General features: G+C 32.0%; 2 protein-coding genes across 6 annotated transcripts; both read right to left on the bottom strand.

Annotated features, from left to right (window-relative positions):
* Positions 1–748: 748 nt before the first annotated feature.
* LOC137816907 (nitrate regulatory gene2 protein) lies at positions 749–10,703 on the bottom strand. 4 transcript variants are annotated; one of them, XR_016521559.1, is made up of 7 exons: positions 10,544–10,680; positions 8,410–9,546; positions 7,794–7,865; positions 7,265–7,479; positions 7,040–7,175; positions 2,398–2,621; positions 749–1,905 (listed from the first exon to the last, which is right to left on the bottom strand). XR_016521559.1 is itself a non-coding variant. In XM_068620078.2 (6 exons), exons 2-6 carry the CDS (start codon positions 9,488–9,490, stop codon positions 1,140–1,142), a joined length of 2,358 nt encoding a protein of 785 aa, XP_068476179.2. In that variant the 5' UTR covers positions 9,491–9,546; positions 10,544–10,703; the 3' UTR covers positions 749–1,139. The 4 variants fall into 4 exon arrangements, 2 of the variants coding, with proteins under 2 accessions (XP_068476179.2, XP_068476178.2); XM_068620078.2 differs by lacking the exon at positions 7,040–7,175 and having other exon boundaries at positions 10,544–10,703; XM_068620077.2 differs by lacking the exon at positions 7,040–7,175 and having other exon boundaries at positions 10,397–10,560.
* Positions 10,704–16,697: 5,994 nt separating this feature from the next.
* Positions 16,698–20,903, bottom strand: EMB1379 (embryo defective 1379). Of its 2 annotated transcripts, none has more exons than XM_068620086.2 (7): positions 20,741–20,903; positions 20,463–20,649; positions 19,978–20,174; positions 19,664–19,744; positions 17,941–18,180; positions 17,397–17,474; positions 16,698–17,310 (listed from the first exon to the last, which is right to left on the bottom strand). In XM_068620086.2, the coding sequence occupies exons 2-7, from the start codon at positions 20,578–20,580 to the stop codon at positions 16,960–16,962; spliced, it is 1,065 nt and encodes a 354-aa protein (XP_068476187.1). In that variant the 5' UTR covers positions 20,581–20,649; positions 20,741–20,903; the 3' UTR covers positions 16,698–16,959. The 2 variants fall into 2 exon arrangements, with proteins under 2 accessions (XP_068476187.1, XP_090159810.1); XM_090303684.1 differs by having other exon boundaries at positions 17,397–17,470; positions 20,741–20,893.
* Between the last annotated feature and the right edge of the window lie 620 nt (positions 20,904–21,523).

Genomic DNA, 21,523 nt, shown 5'->3' with positions numbered 1-21,523 from the left:
ACAAATATGAGAACCAGAAAGTCAAAAGAATACATTGATGTCACATTTCTGTTGGAAAATTATTATATTAAAAAATATTTTTTTACATTATTATTCAATTATAGACTGACCGTGGTAGTTACTGTTGGTATAACTGTTTCCATTGATTAAAAAATTATTTTTGAAAATAATATTTCTAAACTTTGATTCTTAATTATGCAGTGTCATAATAAAGTCTTGTTAAAATTATACTTAGAATAATTTAAAATTTAACAGTGTAAAACTTACTCATTGATGTATGAAACATGTGAATGAAATTGAGGTCTTCATGGTATTATTAAATTTATAAATCATTTTAATTTTTTTCCTAAATATCCCTCATCCCAAGATCTTTTTAATATCTAAAACGTGTGCTTTGAACCAAAAATAATTCAACTTATTTGGTTATTCGCAATTTTCCTTGTGACTGCCACATTGACCATTACCTAGTTCTTAAAACTTTTTCCTTAAACAGCAATTTATTTGTTGCAAAACCAGAACCTATGATCATTTTCATAATGACTTAAAAGAGGAATGAGCAATCTTCTCATTAAGAATTTTCAATAAAGAAAAACATACGATTAAGATTTAATTTTTTGACGTTATATATAATATAATTTGTACAAACTTTCTCATATAACTTGTTTAATTTTTTTATAACTAACATATATCAACTTTAGCTTAAAAAAGTGTAAGAAACTTATCCAAGAGATACCCCCCATCACAAAAATTCAAATAAACATTAACCAATGCTCATATATGCAGATCACAAAAATGACATTTGACAAGTTCCTTCTCTTTGCATAAACAACACTTCAACAGAACCAAGTAACTACTACAGCTTTGCCTAGCCTGTAATGTAACAACTCCCTTGTACAGTAATATTCAAAAGATGAAACTATCATATAAAGTATGGTCATCCTATAAATACTTTATTCCTTCCTTTTTCTTTCTTTCATGTACAAATGCCACATCAAATGGACTTTTGTATGAAACTCAACATTTATTAGTTTAATTAAAGCTAAAATGCTTCAACTCCACCATGATTTATATGCAATAGACTTTGTATGAAACTCAACATTCATTAGATCACCATGTTTTATGCAACCCTTTGCTTATTGTTAGGGCTTTTTCTTTTCAGAATTGGCAACTTCAGATTGAGATTTGGAATTGTCATCTTGAGATTGAGAATTCCACTGACCATCTTGAGCCTGAGAATTAGACCTATGGTAATAATAGTTCTTAGCATTCTGGATGGCTTGTCTAAGTTCAGTGTACATGTTGACAGAAGACCCAGCAAAATTATTTAATTGACCAAGAAACCCAAGAAAGCTTGTCCGAAATCGATCAAAACCTGAATCCCAGTCCTCTGAAGGGTCATCTCTCAATAGATTATCCGATGATTCACTGCGGATATGAGCATTCCAAGATTTTATGTGGGGGTTCTTTGCACCTTTACCCTGGTTCTTCTCTTGGCGCGGCAAGAACCGGGCAGTTTCACCGGCTAAACTCTTCATGGAATCCAGAACATCTTGGATGGGTAATTCACCAAGCTTTTCCAACCAGATTTCACAGGTGACATATATTGGTGGAGGACCGTAACTTAGGAGTGGTCGTTGGGGTCTCCTTTTCTTGCCTGTTTTTTGCTTAAGGGAAACACATTTGTACAGCCATCCATTTATGGCCTCTAGATAGGACTTTTGAGCTCCAATCCACTTGCTAAAACTTGAGGATAGATAGTGAAGCTCACCTTCAAGATAGGAAATAATTTGTCTGCGTAATTCAGAATGCGTGACCATTCTGGCATGGCTGTTGTTATAGGCTGCTGACATTATCTGAAACTGAAGCTTGTGGCACTCAAACATTACTTCCCACATCCGAATTAACCTGCCACCAAAGCAAAATACAAACATAAGAAGCGTAAAAAATAAAAAGCAAGTTCATATTTATAGACATACCTAGGAAAAAAAACATTGATCCATTTTAGAAGGTTATTAGGCAGCATCACTAAGTTACCAAGATACAAAACACAAAGTCAGCAACCCTATGAGCATAGAATAATAACAATCATTTGACAGAGGCCAGCATGGGCAGGTACAAAGCTGCGTCCTTTGCCCCAGGATAACAATAACAGAGATGACCAATTTAAACTTTATTTCACAAATAATAAGAATTTGTAACCGTATTTCAGTTGTGTGAGCGAGACCTAGAATGACAGTCACAATAAACAAACTTCTGATAATTAAAGGCACTCTGAATTGCTTTCTCAGAAGGTGTTCCTTTCATCCCAACCTTGAAATATCATGTAATATAAAGCTACACAAGACAGCATGAAAAGGGGCCTCAGTAAAAACAAGATGAATCTATAGAATCATATACCCTTCAATCAACTCCTCAAGTTGAGGCTGGAGCTCTTTGTCCCGCAATTCCTCAATCCTCTTTGATATAGAGTCTATCCTGAGAATTGCAACTCTAATTCTTGAATGCAGATCCTTGACTACAGCACGTGTTTTATCAATTTTATAAGTTTTTTCTCCTTTTGATTCCAGATGCTGTAAGACTTTACACTTCATGTCATATTCCCTTCTGATCATTCCACTTGCCTGCAATTAGTAGAAATAGGTTGAGAATTTATTCAATCTGATTAAGAACATCAAAGGAATCAGAACTAATATTCGCACAGACAAATCTTTTGTAAGGCTCCACATGCTACTGTGACCTGAGAACCATGTACACAGATGCACAAATGACAAATATCATGATGTGTAAAAGGAATGATAAAAATTTGTGCATCATTGAAAGTTCAATGATATGAAGGATGAAAAAGTGATAAATTTAACTTGCTTTATCTTCATGTTAAAGTGTAATTAGTCATTAGCTTTACAGATTTGTTAGTCAATAGCTATTACAGATTCTAGGAAATTAGGGTCATTGATTCCTAATTATTGGGTAAGAATTTATTATATTTGATTCAATATATTGGTATAAATAAATCGCATGTAATTTGCATTTGACTGACAACATTCTGATAACTTTTGTCTGTTCTTAATAATGACATTTCTTAGATTCCCACTTTTGTTTGTTCTTTAGTCCTTTCCTCTTCGGTAAACACAAACTCTCTGCCAAATCTCTCGATATATTACTTCTGCTGATGTCACCTTTTTCGTGACTACTCCCTTCTCCATTTCTATTTATTGGATGTCAATTTGTAATAAACCCTTTAGAAGTCTCGTCTGTTCTAGCTCAAGTAATTGCTTATCCTCCACTCCATTGCTTCAATATCATAAATGGTTTTTGTTGGAGACCTCGAATCGACTAGAGATAAGGACATTTCATAGTATATAAATAGGTGCAACCTCACCTTATTAGCCGGTTTTGTAAGGTTGAGTTAGGCGTAAAGTCCACTTCTTAATATGGTATCAGAGTCATTTAGAATCTATCCTTGCAGAGTTTGTTGGACATATCAAGCCACCCACTATCGGACTACCCATTATATAGTCTCACGCACGAGTTGATAGGTCTTGACATGAGGGGGATGTGTTGGAGATCTCACATTGACTAGAGATAAGGACATTTCATAGTCTATAAGTGGATGCAACCTCACCTTATTAGCAGGTTTTGTAAAGTTGAGTTACGCTTAGTCATTTCTTAAGAGTCTCAAAATTCAATTGTGTATCACTCCAATGATCTTCAAGCATCATCTCCAGCTCCAACCACCCCTCTACCCATTCCTATTGAACCTGAACTTCCTATTGCAATGTGAAAAGGTATTCGTTCCTCTTATAATCCTGACCCTCTCTATGCTTTTACCATTAATTATGATCATTGGTCGCCATCTTATTTCTCCTTTGTTTATTTCTAAGACTACAAGAGAAGCGATGGCTCATTGCAGATGGCACTAGGCAATGGTAGAGGATATGGTTGCTTGGGAACTTGCTCCTTTACCTCCTGGCAAGAAAATTGTTGGCTGGGTTTATACAGTGAAGATTAGACCTAATGGTCATGTTCATTTGGTTAAAAGCTCACTTGATCACCAAAGGATATACACAAATTTTTGGTCTAGATCATGGTTTTTGTTTGTCTCTTTCTAGCTATGGTTTCTATTCATCATTGGCATCTTCATCAACTAGATATTAAATGTCTTCCTACATGGTAAATTACAAGAAGTTTATATGGATCAACCCCTTGGTTTTACAACTTTTGGTGATTCTTGTCTTATTTGTAAGCTTAATCAATCCCTTTTATGGTTTGAAGCAATCTCATGGGCATGGTTTGGTCCTTTCAGTTCTACCTTGATACAATTTGGCACAACTAGTTGTAAGGCTAATCATTTTGTCTTTTCCTTTCACTCTTCTTTTGGCAAGTGCATTTATATTGTTGTTTATGTTGATGACATTGTCATCATTGGTAATGATGAGACTAGAATTTGGCTCCTCAAAGAGCACCTTTCACAATAGTTTCATATTGAAGATTAGGTCCTCTCGAATATTTCTAGGCATTGAAATTGCCCAACCTTCTTTTGGCTATCATTAATACATAAGTATACCCTAGTGATTCTTACTAAAACCGGTAACTGTCGCACTTGTGATACTCCAATGGATCACAATACCAAGCTTCTTCCAGGTTAGAGGAGCCATTGAAAGACCCGGAAAGATAATGACGCTTGGTTGGGAGACTCAATTATCTGACCAACACCAAACCTGATATCACTTTCATGGTTAGTGAGGTAAGTTAGTTTCTAAATGCCCCCTGTGATAACCATTGGGATTTCGTTACACATATTCTTCAATATATAAAAAATATGGTGCGAGACGAGGATTATTGTATAAGGACAAAGACGATACTATGATCACTTGTTAAGCTGATGCAAATAGGGTAGAGTCACCATAAAATAGAAGATCCAATTTTGGGTATTGTGTTCTTATCAAACATAGTTGCTAGATCTCGTGCAAAAGAAAAATATCATGTTATGGCAGCAGCCACTTGTGAGCTTACCTGGCTTAGGCAACTACTACAACAACTTAAAATTGGGGATACCCATGGAATGGAGCTTATTTGTGACAATCAAGTTGCACTTCGCATTGCATCAAACCAGGTCTTCCATGGAAGAACCAAATAAATAGAGATTGATGGACACTTTGTGAGAGAAAAAGTGCTCTCTGGAGAAATCACAACTGATTTTGTCAATTAGCTTACATGTTCACAAAATCCCGTAGAGACCCCGAGTTGAATACATTCATAACAAGCTTGGTGCATATGATATATAGGTTTCAGCTTGAAGGGGAGAGTTAGAATGTAATTAGTCATTAGCCATTACAAATTTGTAATTCATTAGTTATTACAGATTCTAGGAAATTAGGATCATTGATTCCTAATTATTAGGTACCAATTTATTGTATTTGATTTTATAAATTGGTATAAATACATATTGTGTGGTTTACATTTAACACAACATTCAGATAACTTTTTTCCTTTTATACTTCATACTCAACAAACTGTTTTCCACTTCTTTCCTGCATCATTCCTTAAAAATCACATCTCTACCTTGTACAAGCTAAGACCCCTTACTGTACTCATCCATCATGTCCATTAAGTTTCAATTCACACTTGTCCTAAATATTAGAAGTACAGCCTTGCCTAGTACTGTCCATAAAGTCAAGTCAAGGACTTTTAACAAGTTCAAATTTCAAATGGTACTTTAATATGCCAGTTTGATGACCCCAAATTTGACCATAGCAACATCCTCTTCAAATTTTGAACTAATAAACATCCTAGATCTACATGACTCGCTGGACAAACATTTATGACCTAAAGAATTTGGAAAATTACAAACTAATATCATTATGAGTTGATGAAGGCTTAATCAAGGATTAGATTCCAACAATATCCACCAACAATTAAGAAAGTAGAAAAATCAAGTAGGTGCTAAGAACTGGGAAGAACCATGCACCACTCAATCCTATGAGATAAGCAAGTATAGAGAAACATCCCTTGTTACCTGGCTCACAAGATAAGAATTCTTAAAGGAAATTCTCTACTTTCACAAGATTAATCACCAATGTGTCACACACTCTAAGATAAGGAAGGGAGGGAGTGACTCACCATTTGAAATATAACACTCAAGATAAGAACTCACAAATATTTTTATTCAATCAAAGTTATCAAAATGAGTACATGAGCTCTCTTTATATAGAGAGTGTGGTGGGAAAGGATTAGACAAGGGCTTCCCTTCCCTAACCCTGTGTCCAAACAAAACATAGAATATACTAACACTAGAGATAGCTAGTTTATTCTTGCTAATCTAAAAAACATTCGTTTATTTTATTTTTTATTTTAGGGTCACATGTCCAAACAAAACATAGAATATACTAATACTAGAGATAGCTAGTTTATTCTCGCTAGTCTAAAAAAAACACATTTATTTCATTTTTAGGGTCACATCGCGAGTCAAATAACCACTTTGTCTAACATTGGAAGCATGTTTAACAAGTATAGACAACAATGTGAGAAAAGGAAAGAATTAAACACTATATAAGAGAATATAAGCTGGCCCGGTAAAATTCTGAACTGTCTATTTATTGGTCCACAATCCACAACAATATAAACAATTAAAAGCAACAACGAATATTTGAATAGAAAATTCCCATTTTCAAAAGTTCAAAGCAAAGGCAATGCCAGCAGGAGGTAATGAGGCTAATAGGTGGATGCATATTGATGGTGGTGGCTATTGTGAGGGTACTAGTGGCAAATATGGTTCTAAGGAAACTGGAAATAGTGTAAGACAAGTTTTCTTATAGGGAATTATATATATGGAAAATGCTCATCAAAAGTTACTGTTTGGATAAGCTTTTATAATATAAAGTGTGCACCAGATATTACATAAAGCAATATAGCATAGCTTATTGTTTCTAGTGTGGCAAACAATTGCATCTATCAAAGGGTATCAGGCAGACCATAAAGAATGAAATGCTACCAATCAAAATAGTAAATGCCTGTACCATGTATGTAAAATTAAACGGACCTGTCTGTAGCAAACCAATAAACTGTTTCACTGAGAAACAGTTGATGTCCTTTCTAATATGGCATACACCTCATTGCTTAAAATACTTCTTAAGAAAATAACTTTAGAGCTTAATCTGACACCCAAACCAAGACTCCTGCAACATCCTTGTATAAAACCATAACATGGCCAAAATAAAGAAAAGTCTAAATGGTGCTGAGAAATACACAGTATACAGTACAGTACCTTCACTTCATCATAGAGCTTTCTTTCCCATGCATATAATCTATCCAATGTTGATGCGTGACTTCCAGAGATCATGCACAAACTATCAAAGAGATTATTCGTGAGGTCCTCTATATCATCTTTTGAGTTTGGTCCCAAAGGGTTTCTGGATGAAGAGGATCGAGATGACATTGTCCTTTGCCAAGTTAAGTACTTAACTGAGTTTTGAACAGGTTCTAAGAAGACGTAGTGAAAAAAATTAGATATAGGATTCCAGAAACAGCTTTCAACATATAGCAGTCAGTCACTACAGACTGAGAGACTTCTAAAAGCTTGAAATCTCAGCGCACATTGGAGTTAGACACATATGCACAAAAAAAAAGGTTAGGATCATGAAATATATTAACAATTTAAGTGAACTTCCAATAACCTCATGCACAATTCCAACAATACAAATATTTAATAAGATATTATCTTTCCTACTGCTCACCACAATATCTGCAAAGTCCCAGTAACCTGATAGATCAACAGCAAAAGACTATGAAATTACCTTCTGGAAGCTGACTTGGGTCTTCACCACATAAGAAACATGCCTTTAAAAAAGAGGGTGCTGCTGAATTATCTGTTATAATAATAAATAATTATCACGTTTAAGCTTCAAAGCATTTAATCTTGAAGTGAATAACGGAAAGAAACTTTCAAAAACCTCTTTGAAATTGATTTTTTTTTAAACCCAAAGAAGAACAAGATATATTCTTCAATGTAAGTATCATGATCTAGGTTATGAACATTTACACGGGAACTGCCTAGGCAAAGGGTAAACAATTCTATTGTTTTAGTCAAGGCATTGTTGTTGTCCATATCTCACGTGACATATACTATAAGGAAAAAATGCAGCATACAATAAAAACGTCATTTATTTTATTTGTCTCTTCTATAAACGGATTACAATGCTCTCATGACATTTTCACATGACATGACTAAGAGTGACATACAGAGACCCAACTCAAGGCCTGTCAATTTTGACAGTGCCCAGAATCTTTGTCAATATTAAATCCACATGATCTTCTCAAATATCCTTCTAAAATTTCTAAAATTTAATATTATCCATATTATAAAAAAAGTAACAACGAAAGACACAGAGACTAGAGAGCTAGAAAAATTACTTTCTTTAGCTGGCAATAGAGGACGAAAGTGCAACTTATTTGCCTCGAGCATTCTTGGAACCTCTTTACCAGATTCAGAGGCTTTAACAAAGAGGAATTCAATATCTTTCATGCTTGAAAAGATATCCTTAGGAACAACTTTTTCGCTGTGATTTTCATTCTCCATCGATTTATTTGACTCGGTTGGAAATGCAACTTCTGTATAAGCTGTTCCTGATGGTGATACAACAGAGGAATTCCCCTTCTCCACATTCACATGTTGAAATTGAGAAGCAGAATCCCCTTTCGGAGGCTTAATTGTGGCAGGTGAGTCATTGGCTCTAACATTATCATTAACTCTATTAAAATTTTCAAATCTTTGGACTAGGGTATTTGTGGCAGGCTCATCATCAAATTCATCTTCGGAGTCCATAGAGTCTTCCCTTCCATGAGAAGAAACCTTCTCATCATCTTCTAATTTAGGAATTCCTTCCTCCTCCATAAGTTGTGTTATATCGTCAGCATTCCCCACCATATCTTGGCGCATGACCTTCCCTTCTTGAAAAGAAAAATGATGATCAATAGGATGAAAGAAACCAAAATAATCCCATGGTGGAGTTTCAACTGGAAGAGAAGAATCTCCAGCAGATGCTAATGTTTCAGGGGGTTGAGAAGCAGCATCATGTGGAGTATCTGATGACGTTACTATTCCAATAACAGGTACAGGTAGTTTTTCTTCAACCTTTTTAGAAGAACTGGTGCTAAATTTCATATGATTTGCTTGGAACTTACTAGAACTAGGAGGAGAGGGTGTTGGAGAAAAGGTTTCAGTTGTATCAATGCGTAGAGACTCAGATGGCGAAGAAAGTGAGAATTGGGACAGGGTTTTCTCATGTGGCTCCAGTGTGTCACTGGTAATTGGTGCTTCAGGTTCTGTGAATTTTCTCAAAGCTGTGCCTGTACTTTTCAGTGACTGGACATATGAAACATGAGCTGCTGCTAAAGAGCAGCGCCCGTCAAGTGCTTGCCTAACAAATTTCTTCCTTTCACGGCACAGCTGGAGTGCCTTATCATCATCCATTTTGGAGCTCGAGGCCCCCATTATCTCAAATATAGTCTTAGTTTTCCTTTTTGCAAATTTTGGTGTATAAATTATATCTGCACATTAATTCAGCATCATATTATTAGAGAAACAACAGCTTATTATATACAAGTAGTAAATGACAATAAACGCCATAAACAGATCAAGAAATTACAGTTCAAAAGCACAAATCCAGATTATGAAACGTAATAATTGTAACCAACTAGCCTTCAAGTATAAACAAGTGGTAAAGATGTAACAAGTTCTAAATACCAAATCTCTCCATCGTCATACTTCGCGACAAAAGAAATAACTCTGACCAACACAGCGACAAAAAATCAAAAATAAAAACAAAATAGTTAACAAAACCACCAATCCAATAACAGCTTCAGCAACTACCAAAGGAAAACAGGACCAATCAAAGAAAAAACAACACCACTCTCCCAATAAACGAATTTCCGAGCAAGTTTGTTTGCATATGAAAAAGAAGCAAAAGAAAACAAATTACATCCTCAAACAACACTAACCCCCTTGCACAATACACACTAAAACAGGTGATACCATTTTGACATCATAAAAACAAAAAATAAATAAATTAAAACCATAGTTGGGACAAAGAGACAAGACAACTGCAAGAATGTTTCCACAGCCAAAGTTTTCCAATTTAGCAGACCAATTCACATGAACTAAGCACAAACAACATCACACCCTCAATCCAAAAGCCATCAACTTCCCCCACTAAAACTACCAAAACGTTTAAATAATAAAGCGAGAGCACAAAGAAGACACCCCAAAACAGCATACTAAAATAGCAATAAAAAAACGCAAACTTCACAATCCAATTCTAGACTACAGTGCTTGGAGATGCAGAAAGTAAAAAACTTTAACACAAAGAAAACAACTTTCAGGGATTAAGAGAAAACCCACCTGCAGAATAGGAAAACTGAAAAAGGGTCATTCTAAAAAACGTAAATCAACCCGAATAGCACAGTGAACACCCAAACAAAAAATTATACAAAAAAGAAATTGAGAGACTGTAAATAGAATTTCATCAGGTTGAGAAATTTGGGGTACCTAGAGTGCAGTGAATCAGTAGTGCACGGCAAGAACTTGGATTTCAGCGAGAATCGTAAACAGAGAAGAACAAAACTTCTATTTTATTTTCTAGAGAGAGAGAGAGAGAGTGGAGGACGAATCTCGATCGGTCCATTAGATGTTTCCATGCAAAAGGCATAAAAAAGGACAAACCATCTGAGTTTGGATGAGGGTCCCACTCATGTTTGAATAAACATTGACCATTTTCAGTTTCATGAAAATTGAAGAAAAAAATTGGTTTTACATTGTCATGCAAACATATTTAGAGAATTTTTAAAAAAAAATCATTAAAATCACACTAAGAATTCATACAAACCATAATAAAAATGTATTAATTACACTTTCTAACAACAACAAAATTCTTATCCCATTTTAATACAAGAGTGATCTTTAAATTCTTAATCATGGCATAAAATTTAAAATTTTAATACAAAATCATTTTTTATCTTAAATTTTAAAAGAAGTTATAGAAAATAGAGTCTTATAAAACTCTCACAATAAAATAAAAGTTATAATAAGATCTTAAAAATTATATAACCCAAAAAAATCAAACAAAAACTAAAATATCATGACATTACAATAGAGAAAAAAAGTTAATTTATTTGAGATAGTAGTACCATTTATTAAATAATTATATATATTAACAGAGAAAAAATATTTAATTATTTAGTACAGTAGAAATAGGTTTAAAATAGTATAATTTAATTCATTTTTATATAAATAATTTTTTTAATAATAATAATTAAATATAAAATAATAAAATAATATTTTTTATTTTCTTTCATTCTCTTCTTCTTTTTCCCTCATCTTCTCCACCAAACTACTAAATTTTATTCTACTTTTAGATTTTGTTTTTTAAAAATTCTCTTTACATATTTATTTAGAAGAATAAGAAGAATCAAGAAATTTATATCATTTTTACTCTTCAATGAAGAGTTTTCTTGTGAGACTTCATGTTTTTCCTTTTTCTTAGTTAAATGTGTGGTGGCTAACTAGTTCTCTGTCATGATTTTTGTGTCAAAAAAGTTGTTAAAGAAAGCAACTTCAACTCTTTTCATAAGAGATTTTTTAATATTGACTTATACTGAAACTTGAACGAATATTTTTGACAAACTAATACAATGAACATTCTTGCACCAAAAGAAATAAGTGTACAAATGTTCAAATAATACGGGATTAAGTTAGTCTATGCGCATATCATCTAGATTGATAGATGTTTTCTCAGACATAAAGAAAAGATTACGTAATATCATATATGAGAGGAAACACTTATGTCTTACATAACCTGGTGTTTGAACAAAATATTTATCTTAGAGATAATGAATGATGATATTTTATGTTTTGTTACCGTGTTTAATTTAAAGATAAAAAGAAATTAAATATAAGATTATTTAAAAAAAATGAAAAAGTATTTGACTGAAAAAATTATTTATAAAATTCTGTAAGTAACTTAAATAACATAAATAAATGTGAGATAACTTTTCTTTTTATTCTAATTTTGAACATGGAGTAAGAGCATGTCATTTTTTTTAGGGTCTTCCAAAGGAATTCTCAACTTTCTTTCTATCTATATTAAATATATTAAATTTTATTAATAATTACTTTAAAAGTGTTCCAGTTAAACTAAAAGAAATCAAATCACAAAAATTGAGGGATGTAAATTTCTCTTCTCAGTCCTTTTCTACTTTCAGAAAATTGAAAAAAAAAAAAGATAAAAAACTAGAAAAAAACAATTAAGAGATAGAGCTCGAAACAACTTAAATAATTGGTAGATTTAGGTATGTTTTTTTAATAAAAATATCCCGAATAATAAATTTAAGATTTCTATCTTATAATGCATTTTATTAAAGTAAAGTAATATGATATAAAAATTAAGATAATGAATCTAAGACATTCAATCATAAAAATAAATAAATAATGTACTAAGGTTTAGAAAGTTAAAATATAGATAAAAGATTATTAAAGTTTTGATCTTGTATTATAGCACAAAAAAAAATTATATATAGTAAGAATCAGATGAAACACAATAGTATCTTATAGTATGATTTTTGCATTTGAGATCACCTAAGAATATATTTTAAAAAAGTTAAGAAAAGAAATACTTTTAACGTTCAAATTAAACTTATAACTTCAAAAAAATTATAATAATTTATGTATCAATTAATTTTAATTTATAAAAAATTGTTAATTAACTTTTTTTATAAATATTTATTGAAAAAATTATCCTAATATTTATTGCATTGTGAATGTCTTATCAATTTAAAGTCTTATTAAGAAAGGAGTTACCATAAAATATATTATACTTATTACAGTTATCAAAATGGGGTTACAAACTCATGGTTCTCTCACAAATAAGCTAGATACTAAACGAAAATGAGTTTAAAACAATTGGTTTGCATTCGCATAGTTTACCTTTTCATATAACTAAGTTTAATCCCAAAATGCATGAAATCTCTAGTTGAAGTTGAATAAAGTTTAAAACTTGTTTCTAAAGCACTTAGAAAATAAATTAATTAGTAAAAGGTTATTCTTTAGGTTATTATAAAATAGCTATTTTTAATATATATTTTTTTTTGCAAGACTTGTGAAGAAGGATTTAAAGAGATATAGAGTAAATACATGTAATAAAAAGAAAGATAAACACATTTATTTATATTTACTTCAATTGACTTTTGTGTGATTTTTCCTCTCAAGCATCTTGAAAAAATATTGCATTATAATAATTAATTATAAAAAATATTATTCGTCGTTACTCATACCTTACATAAATATATAATTTATATTCTCTTTTTATCTTTTCTTAAATATTTCTTTTATCATAGTTTTTGAAGGTATGATATATTATCATCATTACTACTAGAAAATCATTAAATAAAAATCAATTTTATAGATAAAAATAATTAGTTGTTATATTGATTAATTTATATATGATTACTATTTTAGAGACTAAAAATATTATTAGTATCTAAATTGCGTAGGATTGATAAATAGCTTCTAAATTGCTATTATTAGCTACCAACTAAAAAAATTATTGGTATCTAAATTAGTTTTTATTATTGATAAATTAGTTTATAAATTGATATTTATTATCTACCAACTTTAGAATCTAAATAATTGGTAACTAAAGTCTTGGTAACTAATTAGATATCATATTAGAAACTATCTATCAATAATAAAAATTAATGTAAGTACTAGCAATTTTATTTTTTTAGTCTTTAAGATAGTAATAATATCTAATTTAGTCAATATAGTAATTGATTATTGTTTGTCTCTAAAATAGATTTCTATTTAATGATTTTTTTTATAAAAGGTTTCATGTTAGACATCACTATGCAACTTGACATCAATTTAAGTAACAACAATAATTTGTCATCACATGAAAAAAAATATTATTCAAAAAAATAAAAAAGAAAGAAAATACAAAAAAAAAATATAGAGGGGACTAGACCAAAACCCATATGTTAACAAAAACGACACATAGGTAGACTATACCTATTCATAAAGAATTCTAAGAACAAACTATATGGAAGCCTATTATACCAATGAAATGATTCTCTATGAATAAATTCTAAATTAGCTAACTTATCAACACACGCATTTCTTTCACGAAAAAATGAGTAACCCTAAACTTGATTTTCCAACAGTAATTTAGACAAGTATTCCATCGATTACGAAACATACACGGAACATCAATCCTAGCAATAAATGCAACACAAACCAAGGCAAAATCACATTCAAGCCATACATTAGTAAGCCTCATCTTTTGAGTTTCCTCCATAGCATATATAACTCCATAAAACTCAACAACCATAGCAGTATGAACTTCAAGAAACATAGAGAAAGCACCAATAAACTCCCACGGAAAATACCTCCACTAGTAGCAAGACCAGGATATCCCCTAGCAGTCCCATCAGTGTTAATTTTAACTCAGCCTAGTGAAGGAAACTCTCATCTAACAGGAAGAGGATGCATAACTTTAACTTTACCAGTACGAGTATTAATACCAAAAAACTTAATCATGTTGTTGAAATCCAACATATCATTCTTCATTAAAGCTTTAGACAAATTTCCCACTAGACAAGTTAAATCTTTAATTACCGAAATAGCCCTAGAAACGTCAATCTTATCCTGAAACCTAGCATAATTTCACATACGCCATATCATCCAAATAGAAAAAGTTATCATAACAAACTTAATCAATTTAACCAAAGGATTATGATCACTCTTAATAAAAGAAAGAAAATCATCATTATTAGAGGAATGAGAAGTAAGAAAAATTTGTCGAACCCAACTTCAAATATGCAAAGCATTAAAATATTCAAAAAAATAATTGTTGAATAGATTCCTCGTGCTTCTCACAAAGCGTACATATAGAAAATGTAGGAAGCCGCCCATGAAAAACTTTCCAGAGTACTAGAGTTTTGGAAGGAAAAATATATGAACACCAAATGAATTTACCCTAGCCATAGGGAACTCCTGGTTCCAAGAAAAAAGTCTTAGCCGATTTAAGAGTGAAACGACTAGACTCATCTAGAATCCAGTTAGGGAGATCCTATTCCTGTCTAACCATGATATGATTAAAAAAACGAGGCATCTGTTGTAAAGACAAGAGAATATTCCAATCACAACCAATCCAAAATGAAAGTCTGTATCCAGAATGCTAGCACAATCACATAATCCTGCAATATTTGCTAAAGAAGTAGTAGAACACCATTTATCATTCCAAAAATTAATAAAAGTACTTGTATCAACAGTCCGAGAAGTATTATAAAGTATAATAGAATAAAACTGTTTAATTTCAGGCCAAAAAGATGAGAATTTATAAATCATTATAAACTCGTATTTTGATTTAAGAACCTTTACTTTCATGAAAAGACTAATATCTATTACTATAAGCAAAGTTGCAAACAAGCTTAAGATTATGAATTCTATACAATAAAATTATTATTTTTTAATTATTTAAATATCACATAAAATTATTTTAATTAATTAATAATATAAAAATTCATTCTGCCGTTATATTAAAGGTAAACTCAAAATATATAAAAGATGGTGGTACTGTGTGAGTGATGCAATTTGACAACTATTTGATCTTGTTTTATAGTAAAAGGTATCTCTGCCAAAGGTGCTCTACCTTTTCTACCCCTCTCTAAAAGTAGCTTTTCCTATCAGTTTCTAATTCTAGCTGCTAATTAAATTAATGTTCTTACTTCAAATATGTTGGTGCTTTAATTAGATTAATAGTGAAAAGCTAATTCAGATCAAGAATAATGCCACCAAGTTAGCCACAAGTACCACCTTTATTTCTCCTTTACATGAAATACTTTTCTACATTAAAAAATTATAGGTACTTTTTCAACTTAATCAATTACATATCTTTTTTTTTTAATTTAGGATTTAAGGTTTATCAAGTTCATATACAAATCTATCACTTGGAATAAAATTATTAAAATCTGAAATAAATTGTTATATATATATATATATATATATATATATATATGTTGATAGATAAAATCTATGTAAGCAGGTAAGTTTCTTTGTAATTCAAAAAATTAACATGGCTAATATTAATACATTTTTTTGTTATTATTACAAGATAAACACTTAATAGACCCTGCTGACAAATGTTTCTTGAATATCACTGTCTAAAATCTCTTTTACCAAAGAGAATAAACGTTTGAAAACTTTAAAAGAATGTTCATATAAACATTTAAAAGTTATCCTCATACAATGTTCTTACATCATAGCAAAAATCAAACTCGCTTCCTTGTGAAAAAGTCAATCATTATCGTTTTAATCAACATGTTAAAAGTACAAATTATCAATTTTGTTAATATTTAATTTTTACTAAAAAATTGACTAGTTAATTTTAACAAGACTTTAAATTTCAATCATGTTTTTTATTCACTCAAACCAGTAATCTTAGTTTGAACATCATGTCCAATTCCACTTGAACCAACATAATGTTCCTCTACTTTTCGTATAAACATTGATGCTTACAAAGCATAACAATTCCAAGTGATTGGCTTTAGAAATGTGAATCTAACTAGTTTGGCAGTATCATGATCGAGTTTTTAATAAAACAATAACGCGACAATTAAAGAAAGACAACACCACTAAACAATTACATGAGTTGAGCAAAATAATCATGCCGCTACCTCAACAGTGAATACGGCTCTAATTTGATCCCTTTGACACTAGGGACGAATTTACATTGTATTTGCTAGAGGATTGGCGTTTCACGCCAGAGGAATAACATAAGATTGCTGGTTTAGAAATAGTCACTAAAACTAGCTAACTGCATTACAACATAACTCAAAAGTTCAGCATAAATTACAGCAGTGAGCAGCAAAATGTACAGGGCTTCACCAAGAAGCAGTATAAAGCACCATTGTTTATATCAAACGAGCAGAATTTCGAGTTACTCTTCTCAAACCCAAAATAGCTGCTGAAGATTGTGATGCACCAGGTTCTCCTGTTTCTGCCTCATCTGTTTGGTGTCCTCTTCTTCTTTTCCGTATCAATACATTATCATTCTGGATTTCTCTATTTTCATTCAGCTCATCCTGATTACTGCATCCAACTTTATCATCAACAACAACCCTGTTAGCACTCTGCCTTTTTCGATCAGATCTAGTCATCCGTTGACTTTGTCTAGGTTCAATGTCCTCTTCCCTCTGCAAGGCCTCTTCCTTCGGTACTGTATATGGCCAGGAAGTGCCACAACTTGGGCAAACTTTGGCAACCTAAACACCAGTTAGTACTAGCAAGAAAATCAGAATCCTTCCACCTTTCAAGGGTAAAAATGAAACAAGACTAACAATAATAATACCTTTCTCTGCAAGAAAAGTTGCTTCAGGCAATACTGATGAATTCGCACAGTACAATTTTCATTTTGGCATACCTCTGCCTGACAGATATTGGCGAATGAATTATCAGAATCAAACAAAGCAGCAATATGTTGTAAGTATAATTGATACTATCAGCATATTTCAATTTCCACTCCTGTTCCTTCTAAAACAAACAAAACAAGTGACTTTATTGTCTTCGGCTGTCGCTGCCTCCACAAAGCCAGGCAATTAGATGAGAGTAATTCATCATAATATTTAGAGAAATTTCAACATATGAAAAAGAACTATTGGGGTGCACGTAATTTAAGAAAAACCACCCAATTTGTTAAGATCCTCCAATCAGATCAACAAGTAACTTTTTTTCAAAAATCTACAAGAAATGTATGTACGATATACAAAACAAAATATTTAAATCTCAATAAAAAAAAAGGTAAAAAGAAAGCCTGCCACTGATTCAAAGTAATCACACGACCATTGATGGGAACAGAACAAAAGAAGGAACCGTCACAATGCAACAGGAACAACCTTTATTCCAGCTTCATTGCAAACATGACACGATGGAACATCATTATTTCGAAACCAACTGCGAAGATCGAGAAATGACTTCAGACCAAGTTTAATAACACCATCTGTTGTCAAATTAAGCCACTGGTCCTGCACAAGTTCATGCAAGGTTTTCTCCTTTTGAGACAAACTGAAATTTTTCAATGCAGATGGGACATCTGGCTGGTCTCCTTGAGATTGTGGATCTGTCATAATTGTAACCTGAACATACACCATGAAAATTGAACATTTTAGTTTAAATTTGCAATAGATAGAAGAATAAATACATTTTCATTTTGAGATCAGTAACAATTGTCTCAACAAATATCCTAAAACATCCCCATCACAATGGAAGGGGTAAAATATTTTTTAACAATGTGTCAAACCATTTGTTTTCCATGTGTTCATGATTTGGTACCAAAAGATAATCAACCTGCAGTCCAAAATGTGTATCGTGTTCTCTAACTGTGCGTATAAACAGAAACAGATTTTTCTTTTGTGGTGGATGGTGGACTGCAAATCAAATAAGAGTAAAACACTAGAGTAATACAACTAGTACTTTCATTACACTTTAACCAAACACCAGAAACAAAAATAGAGTAGTTGGACATGTTTAGGTGAGATGGTACAACTTATAACATAGCATATCAGTCATAATATGACACTGAAGTATAACTATATATAATTTATTAAGATAGAAGACTTGCATCTCACAGAATCATGTCATGGAGACTATATATCTCTATAGTAGGTTTTGATAGAAATTTAATATGTTGGTCATAAGATCTGCAGATGGCCTTCAATGATTTAGATAAAAGCCTGCGATATGGAACCAAGACCACAAGTCTTGAGGAAAGCTCCAGCCCCATAGTAGAGTTTGTATTGTGTGAATTTGAACTATAAAAGATATGTAAGCAAATTCATGGAGTTGAGCAGAAGATTGTCTTATAACAGTAGGCTTGCACCAAAGGTCAATTTTGAGCTTATGACTGTCTACCATTGTATTGGGCTTCAGAACAACGGACAAGAAATAGTGCCTCTAAGCATACATTTTATAAATGTCAGTCCATATTGATGCAAATTATGAGCAAATTCTAAGCTTGTGCACTAAAGAGAGGGTTTATAATCAAATTGTCTGATAAGATATCAGGCCAACCAAAGAGAACAAAATTTGGAGTCCATTCTAGGAAATATCCGAACTAATTTTAATAATTACATCAGTTTTAATAACAGACGTTTTTTAAGACTTAGTTTTAATAATAATTGCAAGTTTAATGTCGGCGGAGACAATTATGTATTTTTGTTTGTATTGATGATGTAGTGTTTGGGGACAGTTTAATCATGTGTTTGATAGTTTTTTCTAGACAAATAATTCTTTGCTGATTCCTCTCAATTAAAATTCCTATGTTGCACTAAGTTACTTACGTATGTAAGCATGTGGTCTGGGATTACTTTGGGGTGAACACCCATACGAACAAGTAGGGTAGATAATCCCTAGGAGATTCTGAACAAAATTGTGGTAATTTTGCATGTCTGTATAACTCCTACGCTACGAGTAGTTTATAATGATCCTTGTGCTCAATCCTTTAGCATTTTCAATCCTCTTACAAACCTTGAGTTTAACAACATTTACCTAGCAGCTGACTTAAACAAGATTAATTTTCTTTCAAACGGAAATATGCAGCCAGGTGAAAAAGTTTATAACCTGGCCATCCAAACTAAGATTGAGAGCATGGATGCTGGAGATAACACCGTTTGCAAATGCATCCTGTACTATTGCTTCAATCTGTTGTTTGCCAAAGAAAAACACAAGATTAGCTGCTTCAGATGTCAAATACCAGGCATGAAAAAGATTTCTCTCATTTCAAAGAAATCACACTATGCATCTAATGAGACATACACAATGCACAAGAGGAAAACGCACAGAACCGCAAATGCTAAATGCATCAAACAAACCATACTACATATTACACAAATGAACACAGACAGAAAAACAGAATGAAGTTGAGCAAAACTTACAATGGCCTTATAAAAGGCAATTTGCGGAACACTATACTTCGTCCCTAACTTGGAATGTTCGTCAGAAACGGTATTGACCACCCCATAATAAACTTGGCCATCATATTGATCTATGCAGGCACGCAACTCAAAATTAGCAAAACTAAGCGCCTTGTTTATTTTCAGAATAAAACCATCGAACAGTTGCCGCTCAGTGCCTAATAAAAACAAGCTCATCCATGTAAGATTGCAATAAAAACCCATCATGTGCACATGAAACACAATCACAAAAGTCTAATTTAAAAAGAACTATTTGCTACCAGCATTCAAAATCAAAATCATGACAAATTTCACCCTCAGTACTCATCATGCCACACTTTTACTCTAAAACCAATCATAATTCAAAACCTAACTCAAGTGTAAACTAAAATTTTAAACAGTAAAAAAACACAATTTTCAACAGAGGTGAATAAGGCGGCATTTGGGTTGAGAAAACATTTAGAAACCTGGGTTTTTCTTGGTGAGGTCTTCAAACATGGCGTGCAAGTCCTTGTCGCTGAGTGGGCCCCGACACAACAGAGATTGAATAACGACATGGTGTCTCCAGCTTAATGCGCTCGACATGGTTCTTTAACAAACCCTAATGCAGATTCTGAGTCTGGGAATGTGTGCTGAGAACCACGGTTAGGGTTTCTGAAAACGCGAAATCGGAAGGTAAAGTAAGCGATTGGGGAAAATTTGAAGAAACGGAAGATTTAGCTCTGAAATTAGGGATTGGGTTTACCAAATCCCTAGTTAGGAATTTCGAGCGTTTTGGTCCTCCGAAAGAGAAGAAAATGAAAATAGCAAACGACAGAAATATGGCGGGAACAGAAAAATAAATAATGATTGATTGTGTTCTTCTTCTTTCTTTTTTTTAAATATTTTATTATTTACTAAGATAGTTTTTAAAATTGAGTGTTTCTCAACTATAAGTATTAGTCATTGTTCACGTAACTATTCATTCTTCCTCTCTTCTAAAATAATTTGTCTCATTATTTTATTTTTTTTTTAAAAATATTTAAAAAATATTTTATATTTACAAATAATTATATTTGTTAAATATCCAGATCAGTATAATATATACATGGATTTAAACTTCACATTTATATCTTTTAACGGGTAGAAATTACAATATTATTACCAAAACTTTATTTTATTATTTTGTAATCTTTTGACCTTAGCACATATATGGATACAGACACTGACACGACACAGACACTGACACGACACAGACATTGACACGACACAGACACTGATACGACACGGATACGGACACAGAGATACGTATAATCTCTAAAATGTTGGACACGTGGACACAGATCTATATATTATATAATTTTGAATTATATAAATTGAAAATAAATATTTATGTGCAAAAGTATGTTTCAGATTCTTTTGGGAGCAGGAAGATATTTTTCATGACTGGTTTAAAAGAATTTGTTCCTTATTTTTATAATCATAATAAAAATTTATATAATAAATTTGAGTTTTTATAAAAAATTATTGTATTTATACATTTTAAAAT

This window comes from Phaseolus vulgaris, chromosome 6 (assembly GCF_051622355.1).
Source record: "Phaseolus vulgaris cultivar YP4 chromosome 6, ASM5162235v1, whole genome shotgun sequence".
Classification (NCBI taxonomy): Eukaryota; Viridiplantae; Streptophyta; class Magnoliopsida; order Fabales; family Fabaceae; genus Phaseolus; species Phaseolus vulgaris.
Note: the sequence above shows the minus strand (reverse complement) of the source record. Positions and strands in the feature narration are given on the sequence as shown.

Bases quoted from the DNA above. Each gene is read 5' to 3' on its own strand.
- LOC137816907 (XM_068620077.2), bottom strand. From the start codon at position 10,427: ATGACCCTTTTTCAGTTTTCCTATTCTGCAG. The intron at 7,866-8,409 runs GTAATTTTTCTA...TTATTATAACAG, and splicing joins TCTATTGCCAGCTAAAGAAA to ATAATTCAGCAGCACCCTCT. The intron at 2,622-7,264 runs GTACTGTACTGT...TACTAATTGCAG, and splicing joins AGCTCTATGATGAAGTGAAG to GCAAGTGGAATGATCAGAAG.
- EMB1379 (XM_068620086.2), bottom strand. From the start codon at position 20,580: ATGTCGAGCGCATTAAGCTGGAGACACCATGTCGTTATTCAATCTCTG. The intron at 20,175-20,462 runs GTTTCTAAATGT...TGTTTTTATTAG, and splicing joins CCTCACCAAGAAAAACCCAG to GCACTGAGCGGCAACTGTTC. The intron at 18,181-19,663 runs GTTATAAACTTT...GTGTATGTTCAG, and splicing joins ATCTTAGTTTGGATGGCCAG to GTTACAATTATGACAGATCC.